Below are 16,119 nucleotides of genomic sequence, written 5' to 3'. Positions count from 1 at the left end.
GTTACATGTTTGAATAAGATCCACTTTTCGAACATTCGAATGGGTAATAAGAAAATAAGAGGCGATACTGAAAAATCACAAATTTTAGATGTAACTCACTTAACGCATAAACATATTGGCGTCGTATGTAGGAAACTTTAAAGTTTTTCATTATGTATGTTTACAACAAGCTAAGCATAATTAATTCTCTATTCTAAGTTCGTTTTACTCGATACACTAACTTTATTTTCAACTTAAATGACGAGCAATGATAAGGCAACCGTTGTGGACAGTACTCACGAGGAGCTGCAAAGTGCTCAAACCCTATTTCGCTGACCAAAAGCAGCTTTTCGTAGATCTTTAAAACGTGAGACACCACGAGAAACGGAGGCATATATATTCCCGACTCGCAACAAATATTGGTGACACGAGCGAGCGAGGGTTTAAGTCGAGCAAGGACGGCGATGGAGTTTGGTCGAGTATCTGAGTCCAACCTATTCATTGACCGAGCTAACATCTAATCACTATAACTCTTATTATTAGGTCTATTATTAGTCTTTATACGATTGATCGTAGTATACTTTGGCACCCCTATGTGATATGAAGCAATTCTATGTCTAACTAATAATTTACTACTAATTGATTGAACAAAAAATGACAACGCGTATTTTGTTACTAACACATAATAAACTCTTAATAAAACAAACAAATTCAGTGAAGAAGGTGATAAAGAATTGTAAACAAAAAAAAAACCCCCACTATAGTTTATTAAATAGTGTAGGGGTTGAGAAACTCCGAACAACCTTTAAAGAATGGTTGGATTTCACATGTTTAGTTGAGGATAATGATTCACACTTATCCAATTAATAAATATGTTTTGAGAATTCCGGGTTTCATAGTCTATCCATCATTTGTTCATTGAGGACCAAGAGTTTCGTTCAGGTCCTAACATAATTAAACTTCATAGACCATAAATCCTCTTAAGTCTTTTATGGACATTAAGTGTAGGATTAAGTGGGACCAAAGAGAGCAGGGACACATTTAATTGTGGAGCTTTCATGGGTTTAGACATTCTCTTCAGAAGTAGCTATGATTGCATAATTTGCAGATATATTTCAGTTTCTGCCATAAATATAGACGCACGATACTCTATCTGCCCTCACTTGGACCATTGCGTTACGTATCTTTCGTCTCTTTTACATTAAATGTCAAACAACAAACAAACTTGCAAATTGAAATGCCTATATACTCTCATCTCATGACGGGCAAATCTAGCTCTAGCACAGGGACAAAGTTGCAAGTTGAATTCAAGTGAATTTATTTATTTAAATAATAATGATGACTGATCCTTATCCAGTGAATTAAGTAGACTAGTCGTACGTATATTTCAAAAACTTGAATACAAAGCTCTGGGGATCAATTCGTGTGGCCTTAGTTTTCAAAGTTCATACCTTGAAAATGAGGTATAGCTTGAAGTCGAGCACTAAAAAGGGACAACCTATACAAATCTCTCCAAATTAACGTTGGGCTATAAACAGCCCAAATTATTTATTTAGTGGTAATTGCATTCGGTAGCCGGTTTTTGTATTTTATTTATAAGTAAAATATTTATTTACCGCTATTTTTGAAAATATTATACCCTAAAATCATTATTTTCGTAATTTTCCCATTGTTTACATGATGCATTAAAACGATGTTGGGCTGTAACAGCCCAAAGGAACTTCGGTGTTTTCCCCTTCCAACGTGGGCATATAGCCCAATTGCTCATTTGGTGTCAAATTTCTCATATTGTCGATAATATGAAGTAAAAGAATCTCAAATAGTCCAAATATGTTTCTTATATCAGCTATCTGCAAACATACGTTGTCAAATATCCATATATATGTATATATATATATATATATTATATATCCTCATGTCAAATAACTTGATTTTTAATTATGTGATGATAATTGAATTTCAATTTTCAATTTTATTTTACTTGTGTATTTTATAATATTTAAAAAAAATAATGAATACATTTTTTTCAGTTGGACTTTCTATCGGCATGTTATAGAGCTAATTCGCACTCCAAACTCCAAATCCAACCAATATTTAGGAGATGGTCTTAATGATACATTCCAAAAAAAAAAAGAACTCAAAATTCCCACATTAACGATGAAGGGGAAAATAAATAAAAGAAAAAAAAATTGAAATTTGAACGTATAGAAGAAGAAAAAAAAAAACACCTAAAATTCCCATATTAGGGTGAAAGGGAAAATAGTGTAGAAAAAAAAAAATTAAAGTCATATAATAGAGGATTTTGAAAGTAGGGGTTTCCTTGCATCCAAAACCAAGTGTTGCCTAAACATGAGAATGAAAGCTTCGGCTCTCTCGTTGACCTCCTCTTTTGACAGCCTCGGAGCTTCCATTTCATCTTCTTCTTCTTCTTCGTCATGGTCGTCAACGCCTTTCTTCGATCTGATCTCCCAAACAATCTTCTTCTCGTCGCACTCCTCGCTCTTTTTACTATCAGACATTAATGGTTGAGTCTGAGAGCACAGTACCACTGGCTCCGAACAGCACTTGGAACTAATAATCTTCTGGTCGACGTCGACCTTGATAACTTTATTCTTCTTCTTCTTCTTCTTCTTCTTCTTGGTCAACGCTTTGAGATTGAGATTGCAAGTGGAAGAGACGAGGATAGCGAAGAGGAGCAAGTTGAGGAGAAGGAAGACCCAGGACCGCCATTGCTCCAGCAGAAACACGGCCATCAGAGCTCGCTTGAAGTAAGCCATCAACACCGCTATGCCCGCCGTGAATAGTGCCACGTGGACGCAGCAATCGTCGCCGAACTCCCTCTCGCCGTCACTACCACTGCTCTCTTTCCCACCGTTGATCATCATCGGATGAGGATCCATTCTCTCTCTCTCTCTCTCTCTCTCTTTTCGAACGAAGAAAAATGTGTGTCTTTGATTTGCGAGGCGTGGTGGGTTTTTATATGACGATGATGACGTGGTATTTTGGGTCCGATGGAGTGCCAGCTGTAATTAGAGCTGAGAGCTGAGAGGAGACAATAAGACATGTATAGTCCAAATCAAACCCTTGCACCACTATGCCGACCATATCATTATTCATTTTCTTTTGTTTTCGCTAACAACAACACTTTGGGCTCTAGCGCCACCAAAAGTAGTCACACCCTCTCTCTCTCTCCACTTGCTTTGATTTTGATGAATGGAAAAAAAAAAAAAAAAGTGTTTAGTGTTGTGACGTATGGGAAACTGTAGGAATATATATGCTTCAAAAACGACGCTATAATACTGTCTTCTCTACACCAATTGGCTGCTTCTGGCTTTGCTATGCGCATATAATAAACTATATATTTTCCTTCTAGAGAAGTATACAGTATATTCCAAATTTTGTTTTTATGTATATGACTCGAGGCTTTAGATACGGACACTAAACTCTTTTAATTAGATGAAAAGATAAGACTTTAAATCGTATGAGATGCGACATTAGTATCTAATGATAATACATACTGTGTGTGAGCTTCTAACGAAAAACTCGATGGCTTTTTCTTATTACCCTTGAAAAGCCTAAACGTTCACCATGAGAAAGGACATTCAAGTATCTTGACCCTAAAATTATTTCAACAGCAAAACCTGGAAGATAGGTATTCCATCTTCGAAACTAGACAACCACAACTCTAACCAATTTTTCAACTTAAATAAAAAAAAAAAAAAAACTCCCAAATACATTGTGATTATTTGGGCACATTAATTTCATCCCAATGGGCGAAGTGGTGCCCTTTTAATTTGGCTGTGACAATATCACACCTCCTCCAAACAAGGAACTTTAAATTGTAAAATTTTATGTTTAATCTTTATTATTTGTGCTGACCTTATACAAAGAACCAAACTCATTGCTGTTTCTCCTATATGCTCAAATCTTGTGACACCAAGTACTGGAAGCTTTTACGTATATGGTTAGTGACGTAAGCAATGTGAATTTTTGTTGTTGTAGATATTGGAAAGTGAAAAGAAAAATGAGTAGAATGAAAACAAAAGGCACGCCTGAGCTAAGGTGAGTGTTGTGTTGTGTGGAATGAAAACAAAAGGCACGCCTTTGCCTTTGCCTTAATCATCACACTTCTCAATCTCATACACACAAACACACAACAATATCATTCTCTATACCACGTTTAATCCTTTTTTATTACTTTGAAAAATTAAATTCATAAAACACTGTCACTCCTTCGCTTGATAACGGTTTTCAACGTAAACCACTGAACATCTTCTGAATTTTAACGGGGAAAACCCAAACGCTTTTCACCAGTTTCCTTCCTCGTAAATAAAAAAGAACAGTTCAGACAAAAAAAAACTGTTGATGAGACCTGACGGTAAATTTAAAGTAAAGATGTTAGCTCAGTGTCTCGCTCTCGCAGACTGACCAAATAATATGTAACTTTTTTTTCTTTTCTTTTTTTTAACAGCTGTGATTTTTTTTTTTGTAGTTGTCTCATTCAAGTTGAAGCGAATCAGCCCTCTGGGTTTTTAAAAGGAAAGAGCTTTGGGTTATGAACCAATGGAAATATAAAAGAGCAATGCATTTCTATATCAATAATACATGCGAATTTTATACTGTAGCAATTTGGCATCGGGGATAGTATTATAAGAACAAAATTGAAATAGTTCATTAATTAGTATATAACTAATAGACATAACCGCAAAAGCTTTCTTTCACTCTTCAATCTCCATCTTCTTGATCATCGCCTTTAACGGAATATAAACAGGCTTTACTTTGCACACTGCCATCGTTTCCCAGATAATGATATGAGCTGCAAAATACAATTAAGGATATTTAAGTTTAACTAACATCATGACATCACACGTAAAATATCCAAGAAAAAAATGAATAGCCTACATTGAAAATTAAAACCACAACCTTACACCTAATTTTACAAGTCTTGCCAAGTTCTGTTATTTTTCTTTATTTTTATCTTGAACCTTTTTTTTCAGTTAAATGGGCCGGACCATCGGTTTTTCAAACCTGCCGACCGGTGTAAATAGTTTATGTACTCAAACAGTTCTTAGTCTCACACGGTCGGGTCGGGTCGGGTCGGGTCACGGCTTTAAAAATTTAAGCCGTAAGTTAGACAGGACCAGATTGCATCCAAATTATATATAAAAAAAAAAAAAAAAATTAAGAAAGTATCCTTAAGGCATATAAATCTTATAATTTGAGTTGAAATTGTCTATATAAATACTTTAGATAAAAAAAAAAAAAAAATCTCTGTATTTGAAGAATATTCAAAACGGTTTTTAGGACCAAATCGGACTGGACCAGTCTAATATAGTTTGTCTGGTTTTGCTCATATTCGGTCACGCCAGACCTCAATTTTTTCAAGCTATTTAAACGGTACAACCCAACTTGGAGACCGTTTGGGATCAGACTAGACGAGACCATGCACACCCGTAGTCTGTTCTTCTAGCTCACTTGTCTTGGGTTAAATCTCATTGTAAGACCGAGTGAACATTCTAACAAATTAGGCTCTGACCTCGAGTTGATTGAATAGTTCATGATCCTATGCATTGTGTTAGGTACGCTAAGTTTCTATAAAAAAATCGTTCAACACACGACAAGTAGTATTATCCAAACCAGAAAATTTGAAATATCCTATAACGAGCCAAAGCAAATTATAACATATTAAAGTGGTATCTGTTTATATCAGTGTATAGAACACAAGATGCCACAATCCTTAGTTTAGACACTATGCGGGAGTGGCGTTTTGGTCCCTAAACTAATTTAATGAGTAAAAGTCTAAAATATATTGATTTTGTAACAATTTTTCGTATTTCTAGTAAAGTTATATCTATCGCGTTATAAACTTGTAACATATTTGTCAACTTATACAAGTTGTTAGTTTTATAGAAGAAGCTATTTAACTATATTCTAAAAAACAAAACCAAATAAAAAAAATAAAACAATTTTGGCCTTTTAAACCATATTTTTAAAAATAATTAAGTTATTTAAATTTTGTAAATATGATACAAGCTGTTTAGGCCCTGGATTACATTGGAAAAAAATGACTAGAATTCTACAAAATCAATAGTTTGAGAACCGTTTTGCTAACTAAGTTAGTTTATGAACCAAAAAGACACTAGCATAATGCACTATATAGCCTGACGTGGGATCATTTTTGAACCTATTAACAATGAATGATTCCAAGGCAAGTTTATGTAGAGTGACGAAAAAAAGAAAATAATTGAGTGGGAAAGCCAACCTGGCGAGCAACCTGAGCGAGTCGCCGACTGTCCCTAGACGACTCATCCACCGAACCACTTTTCTGCAACTCCGACGCATCAGATATCTTCTCCGGCGAAGCGATTTCATCGGGGCCGCTCATCGCTTCCCTCTTCCGCTTCCTCTGAAACGTGTATTTCAACTTCGGATTGTTCTCCGCCGCATCGCACAAAGATCCATTTACCCGCTCTGTTGCTTTGTCATTGCTTTCTTTTGGGCCACTGCTCGGGGCCGGTGCATCATCGATCATCGAATCCTCAACCATCGCGTTCTTCTCCGTGTCGTCGTCGGATTTATTACCTGTCTTGACATCGGCTGAAATCGGGGTCGTAACCGAAGTAGGGTCCGAATCCTTTCTAACCAATGTCTTAGCCTCGTTTTCACTTGATTTTGGCTGATTATCCGCCGATTCAATCCCTCCACTCAAGAAATAGGAAAACGTCCTGCACCGAGAAAGAGCAGGTGACGGCTGACAAGGCTTTTGACTTTTGATGTTTCTTTTTCTTTTGCCTTTGTTAAATATCTTGAATTCGTCGATAGCGTTTTCAGGTTGCAAACTTTCTTGCGACCCGCCAGAAGCTCGTGCCGAGTCAGCCTCGATCGACGTCGAGCTTAGCTTTCCAGATTTCGAAAGCTGTCCCCGACCACACCTACGCATGGTTTTTCTGTTTCCGAATCGATTCTTTCTCTTTCTCACCGAGCATGCTTTAGCAGTCTTCTTGTCGTTTTCGGTTATAGCATCGTTGCGTGTCTCCTTCTCGGGAGCTCCGGAGATGAACTCGCTCTCCACGGGGAATTCGTCATCGTCGGGAGGTAATTTACCGTTCACCACATTTCCTTCGAATGCCCGGATTCTCTGCGTGCATCCATTTCTGTACGACTCGGGTTTTTCGCTCCTCATGATTATGGACGCGAAGTTGGATTTATGAGGGTCAAATCCGTCCGCACCAGAAGCGCTCGGTCTCTCGGTTTGTTTCGCCGCACAAGAGCACTGATCACCTGAAACTCTCGGATTCGTCGGGATGTCCTTTAAGTCAGAGCTTTCACACCCAGGACTCGGAGGAACATGTGAGAATTTTGCATTCAGATTCTGCACTTTATTTATTTTCGCATTCTCTAACTCATCTCCTTTCTGTTTCAGCTCTGCTCTGAGATCGGTTATCGTGCCCTCGGCCTCTTTGAGTTGCGCTTCAAGTTCGCCGATTCTTCTTTGCTGGCTCAACGACTTTAACTCTGCTTCAGTAGTCTGAAACGAGAGTAAAATAAAACCAGCAGTGTTAGCGCATATCAAGATCCAATATCTCTATTCTAAATCCACAGTTCCAATGAACTGACTATTCTTTGGTTTTGAAAAGAATCTTATTATCAGCATTCCAAGCTCTCAAACCCGAGACTCGTTTCAAGATAAACTAATAATAATAATATAACATGTGCCAAGACTCACAACGATAAAGCTTTGCTTGACTAAGCAAAGCAGGCCCAAAAAAAAAAAGCGTAAAAGGATTAAATGGTATTGAGCGATCCAACTTATTCGATGAGAAATGAGAACAAAGGAAGCACCTTTACAGTTTTAACCACTAAATGTTAACACTTTACAGACAAACATTACAGTAAAAAGTAAAAAACCTCATCGAATTCAGTCTTCTAAGCTCAGAAACCACAAATAAGAAAAAGAGAATGTCAGCGTCTAAAGCACGGAACTTGAGGTGAATCCCCTCTCACAATCCTGAATTCCAAAGCGAAGCTCTGATTCGATCCAAGCTCGGAATATTTATTCAAATGAAACGGAAACGAGAAAAAAGAGGAGACCTTGGAATCGAGCATATTCTTCAGGCGGATGAGCATTCGGAGAGCTTCGTCGCGGGAAGAGCAGAGATCGTGATGGAATCGGAGGGCTTTCTTCTCCGACGCCATAATCCTCGCCGCCGCTTCCTTCGCCGTGTTCAGTATTATGTCCGCGTACGCCTTCTGCAGCGCCACCATTTTCTGCAAACACGAATATACAAACATGATCATAATATTTCCTCGACAAATAAGAGAGTGAGAGCAAGAGTGAGAGAGTTTAGGTTTTTGACCTGAGCTTCGTCTTCCATGGATTCTCTTCTCAAGAGTCTACTGCGAACGAAACGACTGAGGAGGTTATTTGGTGCTCTTTTGGTGGTTCGGTTTAGAAGCCCCAAAAGTCCGTTCCTTTCACCCGAAATGACGTTACTACCCCTCGCTTTCAAAACCCTTGCTTTCTATGAAAGGCGGGGCTTTTTGGGTTTTGAAGTTGGACTCTCTGAGGACTGACGAGGTTGTTCAGTGCTTTGTCTATTCACTCTCTCTCTCTCTCTCTCTCTCTATCCTCTATTGGGCGGCGGTTTTAGGTGGAGAGAGAGAGAGAAACGACAGCATTTTAACAACTTGATTTGCTGAGTACGACGTCGTAAAGACGGGAGGCAAAAGGTCCGTTTCGTCTTTCTACGGTTCAGGTGGGCGCGCAAGAACAGACTCGCGGGTCCCACTCCCACCGAAAAACAGTTTCGGATTCATTTTGAATTTATTTTTATTTAGTTTCCGTTCTAATAAATGATGATTAACCATACGATATTACGTCAAATTTAAAAAAGGAAAGTAATATAACTGTCTAAATTATTTTTAATGCTGAAGGATTTTACGGATAAAGATAAAGAAATGATCATAAAGAAATGGACTACACTAAACCGATCATTCTTAAATAAAATATTGAATCAAAATTAACACAATCTTTAAAAATAGGATAAATTATAATTTTTTCTCCCCTAATTATTTCCTCAAATATGAAATTGTGCACTACAAACCATAAATTACTACACTGTAACATGCTCAAAACTTTTGTGGCTTTGTTAAACAATTAAGGATAAAATAGTATTTTACGTTCTTTCATCCATTGTTTTTATATTTTTTTATCATTATGTTTAAAAAATACAAAAAAAAAAAATCTAGACTTCGTTCCTCTTCCTTTGAGAACCTGCAACAAACACATTACCAATCTTTCGATTCCGTTAGTTTGAACTAAATCATGCTAGATTCATAAAATCACAGCGCGAATGAGGGAGAAAATGACATAATTTATGCGCGATCGGAGATTTAAAAAAAAAAACAGAGCTTCCATGACCTAAAAATTACTGGAGAAGGAGCGGACCTCTGATTAAGCCGATCAACAATGGCTTTGATGGTTTCGAAACGAGTTTCTTCATAACCAAGCGAAGCATTCTCTCTCCCTCTCTCTCTCTCTATCTATCTATCTCTCTCTTGTCTTTTCTCTCTTCGGCCTTTGAAGCACGATGATGGTGATATCGATCTTCTCCGTCTTCGACCCCGATCCTCTGAAGAACTCAAGCTTACGGGAAACAGTTTTAATGGTGGAATTAAAAAAAAACCAATATTAACGAGTCTTCGATTTTGGGAATACGTTTCGAGAGTTTGGTAAATTTATTGGTGATTAATTGTTGATGTGTAAAGCATTTGATGATAATTTTTTTGTGTAGATCTATGGGTATATTTCTATTCTTCTTATTTGGAAGACGAGATTTGCTTTGTGTTTGGTACGTTGTGGTTTGATTGGGAGTTTTAGTTTTTAGAGGGGTTTTGGTGGCATATTGGGTAGAGAAGGACGGTTGATTGGAAGAGCCAAATTCAATGGCATTGTAGTGATTGCGAAGTCATTCTCAGCGGTGACGCAAAGTTGAGGTGGCTTTAACGGCAGCCCAATGATTTTCGATTGGTGTTAAATAAAAAAAATAGAGGAGAAAGAGGAGGGAGGAAGCGACGGGGTACGAATAAGAGTATAGAAGAAGAATAACTCTTTTTATCTTTTTATGTTTGATATATATTTTTATTGTTAAATATAATAGTACAAAAATAAAAAAAAAGGCAAATTAATTTTATTTGCGTTGATCAGGTTTGTGTGTGTGTGTGAGTCTGTGAGAGACAAATATGTGATTATTTAAATTAAAACAAGTGACTTACAAATGATTTTACAATTTTATCTCTAATTATTATTCCACGTAAGTATTAAACGTTTATAATCTGTTAAATACTTAACAGATAAGGTGAATTTATTGCAACGTAAGATTTCAAAGTTTATCAGATTTCAAATTTGAGGGAGTGAAACGTAACGCGTGATATAATTGACGGGGTAACAATATAATTTATCCTTAAAAATTAAATAAATATTTATGAGTTTTCACTTTTTTTTTCCATCACAATTTTCTTTAGAAATATGTTTTTTTTTTCTTTTGGTCAATTGTGTTGTAATACAAATTTATATTTTATGAATTTGTAAACAAGCACTACAAAAAAAATTGCAATATAGAGAAAAATCTGCAAATAAATAAAAAAAATTGTCCAAATATTTTTATTGGTTTTTTTAGAAAGATGAGAACCATCAGGTATGTAGTGAAATGTCAAAAACGCGTCTATCACTATTTTCTCCCTTGTGGACCTGAAAAATTACGAACACACACAAAGGGAAACCCTTTCTGGTCAAACACTACATCAATCGTGAAAAATAAAAAAATAATTTATCATCCTGTCTCTCATTTCCATTCTCAGTCAAAGTTCAAACTGCGATTGTTCATCATTCCTCTATCTCTCTCTCATGAAGTCAATGGAATCATCTTCTTCATTTCCAATTTTGACAAATTCATAAAATAAAAATAAAAAATCAAGCAGCACCACCAACAAGGAACGAACGACCCTATCTCTCTCTCACCTGCGCGGCACAGAGAGAGAGAGAGATAATGAAAGGTGTGGTTTGCATATTTGCCCTGGCGGCGTTGTTGTTGGTGGTGGGGTTGTGCTCCGGCGTGGCGGAGGACGACGTGCGGTGCCTCCGGGGAATCAAGAGCGCGATGCGGGACCCACAGGGCAAGCTGTCTTCCTGGGACTTCACGAACACGTCCGTGGGAGTCATCTGCAAGTTCGTCGGCGTGTCTTGTTGGAACGACCGCGAAGACCGCATCCTCAGCCTGGAGCTCCGGGACATGATGCTCGGCGGCACAGTCCCACAGTCCCTGGAGTACTGCGGAAACCTCCAGAAGCTCGATCTCGCCGGAAACTCCCTCGCCGGACCCGTCCCCGTCCAGATCTGCGCCTGGATCCCCTTCGTCGTCGACCTCGACCTCTCCGGCAACGCCTTCGACGGACCCATCCCCAAGGACCTCTCTCGCTGCACCTACCTCAACACCCTCGTCCTCTCCGGCAACCGCCTCTCCGGCCCAATCCCCTCCGAGCTCGCCACGCTTCCCAGGCTCAAGACGCTCCAGCTCAACGACAACCGCCTCTCCGGCCAGGTCCCGCCGGGCCTGGCCCGCTTCGCCAGGGACGACTTCACCGGGAACGCCGCCCTGTGCGGGAGGCCGATGGCGAGCTGCGGCGCGCTCAGCAAGAAGAGCCTGGCCATCATCGTGGCGGCCGGCGTGTTCGGCGCCGCGGCTTCGCTCCTCTTCGGCGTCGGCGTTTGGTGGTGGTACCACGTCAGGCACGGCAGGAGGAAGAGAGGCTTCTCCGGCGGCGGGGACTGGCCGGAGAGGCTCCGCGCCCACAAGCTCACTCAGGTCTCCCTCTTCCAGAAGCCCTTGGTGAAGCTCAAGCTCTCCGACCTCATGGCCGCCACCAACAACTTCGGCGGCGAGAGCGTGATCATGGCCGCCCGCACCGGGACCACCTACAAGGCCGAGCTCCCGGACGGGTCCACCCTGGCCATCAAGCGGCTGAGCTCGTGCCAGCTGGCGGAGAAGCAGTTCCGGTGGGAGATGAACCGGCTGGGTCAGATGCGGCACCCGAACCTGACCCCGCTGCTCGGGTTCTGCTGCGTGGAGGACGAGAAGCTCCTCGTCTACAAGCACCTCTCCAACGGCACGCTCTTCTCGCTCCTCCGCGGCCCGCCGCCGCTGGACTGGGCGGCCCGGCTGCGCATCGCGGTGGGGGCGGCCCGCGGGCTGGCGTGGCTGCACCACGGGTGCCACCCGGCGACGGTGCACCAGAACGTGTGCTCGAAGGCGATCCTCGTCGACGAGGACTTCGAGGCTCGGCTCATGGACTCGGGGCTGGCCCGCCTGGTGGCCCACGACGGCAGCTTCGTGAACGGCGACCTCGGGGAGCTCGGGTACGTGGCCCCCGAGTACCCTTCCACCATGGTGGCCTCGTCCAAAGGGGACGCCTACGCGTTCGGCGTCGTGCTCTTGGAGCTCGCCACGGGCCAGAGGCCGCTGGAGGTGGTGGTGGACGGGGACGACTCCTTCAAGGGCAACCTGGCCGAGTGGGCCGCCAGGCTGGCGGCGGCCGGGCGGGCCCGCGAGGCGCTGGACCCGGCCATCCTCAGCCGGGCCAACGACGAGGACCTGCTGCAGTTCATCAAGATCGCGCTGGGGTGCGTGAAGGCGAGGCCCAAGGAGCGGTCGTCCATGTTTCAGGTCTACCAGTCACTCAAGGCCATCACCAACGACCCCGAACCCGACCAAGACTTTCCTCTCCTTTTCGCTAAGCAAGAGAGCGATTGAAACCCAAACCCAGAGCCTTTTTTCTTTCATGTTTGTGTGTGTGTGTCTATGTACATTTGGATCTTGCTCTTGCTCTCCATTTTCTTGGCCTCTAGTTGTAGCTGTGTTCATGAATACGAATAAGTAAGGTATAGGTATATATCCATCTCTCTCTCTCTCTCTGAAACGTTTTTTGGTGTTTTGTCATTTGATATTTACTACTATGGAGTGCGAACAAGGCTTCTAATGAAGCTGAGCTCTGATCAATGATCTCCCTTGTATGCAAATGTAAGTCCTCATCACTTTTATTAGGGAACACTTGCTATGCTGTTAATGGAAAGCAGTTATGTTGTGGGAGAAGAAAAAAAACACACACACACACACACACACAGATATACTTACTGATGTCTTTATTATAAGGTTATATGTCATTAGAAGGAAAGATATATTGAAGAAAAAAAAAAAGTCACTTCACTTTTCTTAACTTCTTAAATGATGTCTTTCATTTTTCCCTACTGCTTCACTAAATTGATTTCTAACTGTGGAGACGATATTTCTCTCCTGGATCTATCTTAGTTACCGATCCAGAGTCTCTAAAGGCAATCGGAAAATAAACCCAGAGTCTGTGTTGTATGACTACTGTAAAAGTGTCTTTAATAATCAATTATTACAAGGCAACACCCACATGTGGTTGTGTTCAGAGATGACGCTGGCGGTTTTTTCTTATGCAATAGTTACTTTAATATATATATCATCAAATTATTAAGCAGTGAGGATAATCAGGATATACGGTGTGGCATTAAATATGTGTGTGTAATATAAATTATGGATGAGATTTCAGTCAAAGCTGTTAGGCATATCTATATAGGAAGGCCAATATGATCACCTATAGATTTGCTATATTTTTACTCTTTTCTATACACAATGAACTATTTTCTCCTCGGATTCTTATCCTCTCTGAGTATGGTGCCTGAAATTACTAAAATCGTGCATAGATTATTATTCAAGCAAAATATATAGAACAGTTTGTTGATGAAGAACACGCACAAGTTAGCGTACGACATACAAGAACAATGTTATGAAACTTGATTGCATCTCCACAAAATCTGGAATTAAAGAGTCGAGACATATATACAAATTAATTCTATGACAAAAACGACCTTGAAATTCCACAAGCCATATTAATTTGTGATGATGTGTTGTCACTAAGCTTAACACTATCCTAAGTGGCTGTTACAGTTGTCATTTTCTAATTAAAAAATAATTCATTATTTACCACTGCGTAATTTGAGTGGAAATGGCCTTGTGGCCGACATTATGTGCTTGAAGATCCAATGAAAGTTTTGGTAGTGGTTTGAAAGTTGATACCTAAATGAGACTCGTTTTTTTTTTTTTTAAAGCAAATGAGACTCGTTTTTCGGTAGTTGGTAGTAGTTATCCCGTAGTTGGTCATGATCAATAACTTCTACGTGTATCATACTCGTGCGCAAGTATATCTATATGTACATCAAATAAATTTGTACCCTTAATTTCCAAAAAAAAAATAAAAAAATTGTACCCTATGTCGTCCAATATCTATATGTATATCAAATATTTACATCTTACTAAATAAGTTTATTAGAATATAATAAAATATTACAAATTTCTAAGACGAAGTCTTAAATTCTAAAAATATTACATAGTAATTTTATTATCAATGCAATTACACATTTCTTTCTCAATATAAATAACAAAGCTGTCATTTAACCATTGATTTCCAATACGATTCTTTTGCCAATTTAAACATTTTTTATACCGATAAAAGAATCACCACCTCCTTGATCCCGTTATTTTCCTAGTAAAGATAACAATAATATAAATAAAATAGTGCATCTTTTACCATGTAATAGTAATACTCTAACTAAGTATAATACTCTCATTTCGAATTTCCAGTAATAATTTTCAAAATTTTACGACTCAGTCTATTTTTCTTTATATATATATATATATATATATATATATATATATATATATATATATATATATCTAAATGCAGTTTTACGAAAATTGTGACATTATAAACCATAGAAATGTAGGTTAGTGTGAAACATGATTATGCTTTATGTCTTTATATAACAGTTTATAAAGGTTTTTATTTTTATTTTTTTGAAGACGTCTTTGTTGTCAGTGAGGATCGAACTCACACCTCCACTTTAAAAGTAGTTTGGAATCAACAACTAGGTTATGCTAAGTAGCACAACAGTTTATATGGTTGGACTTCGACCTTAAATACAACTATACAAGTTGTATATTCACTATATCGTTGGGGAAAGAAATAACAAAGCTACCACGTGTACATCTTAGTTATACAGTATTTAATGTTAATCATATCTTCGTGGATACGTATATATGATTAAATGGCTGTATGAGCATATATATTTCTCTTTTCTAGAGTATAAACTTTGTACGTAGTCTCTCCATGAAGGAAAATTGCACGGGGTGGGAATCTTTCGCCCACGGGACGAAAATAAAAGGGACTCGAGTTTGAATCTCTCCTACTTTTGGACCAGTCTTATTAGCTTCTCGAAATATTCAAAATCAAACCAGTGAAAAGAGCCCTAAAACCAAATGAAAAGAAAAGGGGAAATTTAAAGGGAAATAAATGTTAAAAGAAAAAGCAACGGCCAGGGAGGAATAGCAATCATGCATTCTCTACTTTGATTTCACTTTGGGTTAATTTTAATAATAGTTCTCTCGCCAATTTTTCGTCGAAATACCGTTGAAGTTTCGTTTTGTCAATGGGTAAAAAATCTAAAATTTTGGTGGTAAGTTAAAAGTTCTGATAAAATTCAAGTTCAAGAGATAATTTTCTTTTATAATAAATAACAAAATTTTCATATCTTCATTTTTTTTCCTAAAATTCTCTTCGGCAAATGGATTTTTTTTGTAAAATCGAACGATCGGTCGATTGTTGATAGCAGATGTACTAAGCTTATTAATCAATGTGAAAATAAAATAAAAACACTCTATTGAACTTTAAAAAATGGATGTGACGACACATTTACCAACTACCAATTCGGTAAGAAGAAATGAGTGACGACACAAATAGATGTATAAAAATTTATCAAATAGATCGGGCGATGTTATTAAACATCACAAATGGATGTGAATATGCTGTTTGGTTTTTATGAATTGTACGCCGATCATGTAATTTATGGCTCAATTCATTTGCAATTGTTTGATTTAAGACTTCATCGAGGCGATGAATGACTTCTTCGACCTCTTAGCAAAACGGCATATATTTTGAAGAACGTTAATAAGATTAAAAAAAGACTAAGGAAGATGTTTTAAATTCTTGAGTTACTCATTCTTG

General features: G+C 38.9%; 3 protein-coding genes across 3 annotated transcripts; 1 reads left to right on the top strand and 2 right to left on the bottom strand.

Annotated features, from left to right (window-relative positions):
- Positions 1-2,006: 2,006 nt before the first annotated feature.
- LOC149405991 (Putative membrane lipoprotein) lies at positions 2,007-2,923 on the bottom strand. The gene has a single exon (XM_089626463.1). It carries the CDS (start codon positions 2,877-2,879, stop codon positions 2,265-2,267), a length of 615 nt encoding a protein of 204 aa, XP_089482589.1. The 5' UTR covers positions 2,880-2,923; the 3' UTR covers positions 2,007-2,264.
- Positions 2,924-4,553: 1,630 nt separating this feature from the next.
- LOC149405990 (uncharacterized) lies at positions 4,554-8,517 on the bottom strand. Its single transcript, XM_089607157.1, has 4 exons — positions 8,337-8,517; positions 8,071-8,247; positions 6,242-7,507; positions 4,554-4,795 (listed from the first exon to the last, which is right to left on the bottom strand). The coding sequence occupies exons 1-4, from the start codon at positions 8,352-8,354 to the stop codon at positions 4,754-4,756; spliced, it is 1,503 nt and encodes a 500-aa protein (XP_089463283.1). The 5' UTR covers positions 8,355-8,517; the 3' UTR covers positions 4,554-4,753.
- Positions 8,518-10,791: 2,274 nt separating this feature from the next.
- Positions 10,792-13,152, top strand: LOC149405989 (Leucine-rich repeat protein kinase family protein). The gene has a single exon (XM_089607044.1). It carries the CDS (start codon positions 11,028-11,030, stop codon positions 12,786-12,788), a length of 1,761 nt encoding a protein of 586 aa, XP_089463170.1. The 5' UTR covers positions 10,792-11,027; the 3' UTR covers positions 12,789-13,152.
- The last annotated feature ends 2,967 nt before the right edge of the window (positions 13,153-16,119 follow it).

This window comes from Urtica dioica, chromosome 1, assembly GCF_054948205.1.
Source record: "Urtica dioica subsp. dioica isolate 48M chromosome 1, U.dioica_male_clone48M_v1_H2, whole genome shotgun sequence".
In the NCBI taxonomy this organism is placed as follows: Eukaryota; Viridiplantae; Streptophyta; class Magnoliopsida; order Rosales; family Urticaceae; genus Urtica; species Urtica dioica.
This window is presented reverse-complemented; position numbering and strand designations above follow the sequence as displayed.

Excerpts from the sequence above, each read along its gene's own strand:
- LOC149405991 (XM_089626463.1), bottom strand. The coding sequence starts at position 2,879 with ATGGATCCTCATCCGATGATGATCAACGGTGGGAAAGAGAGCAGTGGT.
- LOC149405990 (XM_089607157.1), bottom strand. Across the intron at positions 7,508-8,070 it reads AGAATATGCTCGATTCCAAG|ACTACTGAAGCAGAGTTAAA; the intron begins GTCTCCTCTTTT and ends CTCTCGTTTCAG. Across the intron at positions 4,796-6,241 it reads TCGCTCAGGTTGCTCGCCAG|CTCATATCATTATCTGGGAA; the intron begins GTTGGCTTTCCC and ends TGTATTTTGCAG.
- LOC149405989 (XM_089607044.1), top strand. The coding sequence starts at position 11,028 with ATGAAAGGTGTGGTTTGCATATTTGCCCTGGCGGCGTTGTTGTTGGTG.